At 31.4% G+C, this 1,508-nt stretch overlaps 1 protein-coding gene across 1 annotated transcript in view; it reads right to left on the bottom strand.

The window, feature by feature from the left end:
* The window catches only part of LOC103211805 (kelch-like protein 1), a 499,593-nt gene extending 498,729 nt beyond the window's left edge, over positions 1–864 (bottom strand). Inside the window, exon 1 of the mRNA XM_007957787.2 lies at positions 683–864. Within this exon, the coding sequence (XP_007955978.1) occupies positions 683–825 (143 nt within the window). The 5' untranslated portion in view covers positions 826–864. The remainder of the gene's footprint in view (positions 1–682) is intronic.
* Positions 865–1,508: the final 644 nt, after the last annotated feature.

Here is a 1,508-nt window from a genome sequence, read left to right on the forward strand (position 1 = left end):
ATATGATAAATTAAATATTTTCATAAAGAACAAAGTAAAGATGCAAATATGAAGTTCTTTGAATTTTCGAGTTGAAACCAACAATATGTCTTTAATATAACCGGATTTTCTTTAAAAATTGGCAGGGAAGGCAAATCTCAGTCCAGATTTTAGGCAAATGTACATCCACCTAAATTACAATTGATTTCCACTTAGTATAAACATAAGTCAGACAAAAAAGCATACTTTTTTTCTCAACAGTTATCATCTGTAGTTATAGGAAGTATATTTTTAAAATCATTTACATGTCCTCTATTTATTAAATAAAATTAACCACTTAAAATAGCATCTCTCCTAATAAAGAAAAAAAAAAAAAACTAGCAAATACAAGATTTAAATAAAAAAGACCTAAGTTCCCTTAGAAATGGGGATTCTCCATTCTGAAATTATAGTAGAACTTTCTGCCATCTAGATGCATTTGAATGCTAACCAGAAGGCTGCTGGTTCAAACCCAACAGGCACTCCTCCGAAGAAAGTTTGTACAAGCTTCTTCCGTAGTGATACCATCTTGGAAACCTAAGGAAGAGTTGCTATGAGTCTAATTCCACTACATGGCAGTGAGTTTGGGTTTTTGGGTTTAGATATCAGTCTATCACTTCTAAACACATGACTATGTATACCCAATAAATAAAGACTACTATACCGATGTGCTGGTATCTTTCGGTTGCCAACAATCAGGATAACATCACAGAGTTGCTGTTGCTTCAGGTAACTTTCCATCTTTCTGAAGGTTTGTTCTGCGTGGTGAACTGCCTGATAGAATTCTTCAGAGCTACTGGAATCCATATCAATTTGAGGTGTCAAAGAATGGCTGTTTGCTGATAATCTGTAAATCAGAAAAAAAAGATGGTGTTCATAAAGTGCCACCAATTGTCTAGACCTAGACACAAGCTTTGAGAATTTCATAACAAAAACTTTACTTCTGTCCGTATTTTATCATTTACAATACAATCTAGAAAAATGTAGTTTGGGTTAAAGAGATATACTCTAGGAAAGAATAAATGAATCAAAAACTATTTCTTGACTTAACAAAAAAATTAAAATATATGTTGTCTACACGGTAATAAGTTATGAAGTCTAAAAAAGTTACAGAAATATAGTAATATATTAGTTAACTTATTTCAAAAGTAATTATCAATAGAATATTTGCTTTGCACCTCATACTGAAGTAGCTAATCTAATTATATTAGTATAAATAATAATGATACTTGGAAAGTTTTACTAAATGTTGCATTACAAAAGTAGATGTTTTATTATTTAAAAAATTAGGAAATATTTTTTTATTCTTTTTTTTAATTTTAAGAATTTATTTTACATTCAACGTTATGTGTACCTTTAGTTTCAATGTTACATGTACATTTAGTTTCACTCCCCATTTACTATGCTCAACTCTAACCCAGTGTCCTCCCCTCCCTGCCCAGGAACACTCTCCCTGTGCCCCTTATAGTTATGCACTCCTGTTTGTCCTG

This window comes from Orycteropus afer, unplaced genomic scaffold, assembly GCF_000298275.1.
Source record: "Orycteropus afer afer isolate SDZICR_OR568_19922 unplaced genomic scaffold, OryAfe1.0 scaffold00798, whole genome shotgun sequence".
Taxonomy (NCBI): domain Eukaryota; kingdom Metazoa; phylum Chordata; class Mammalia; order Tubulidentata; family Orycteropodidae; genus Orycteropus; species Orycteropus afer.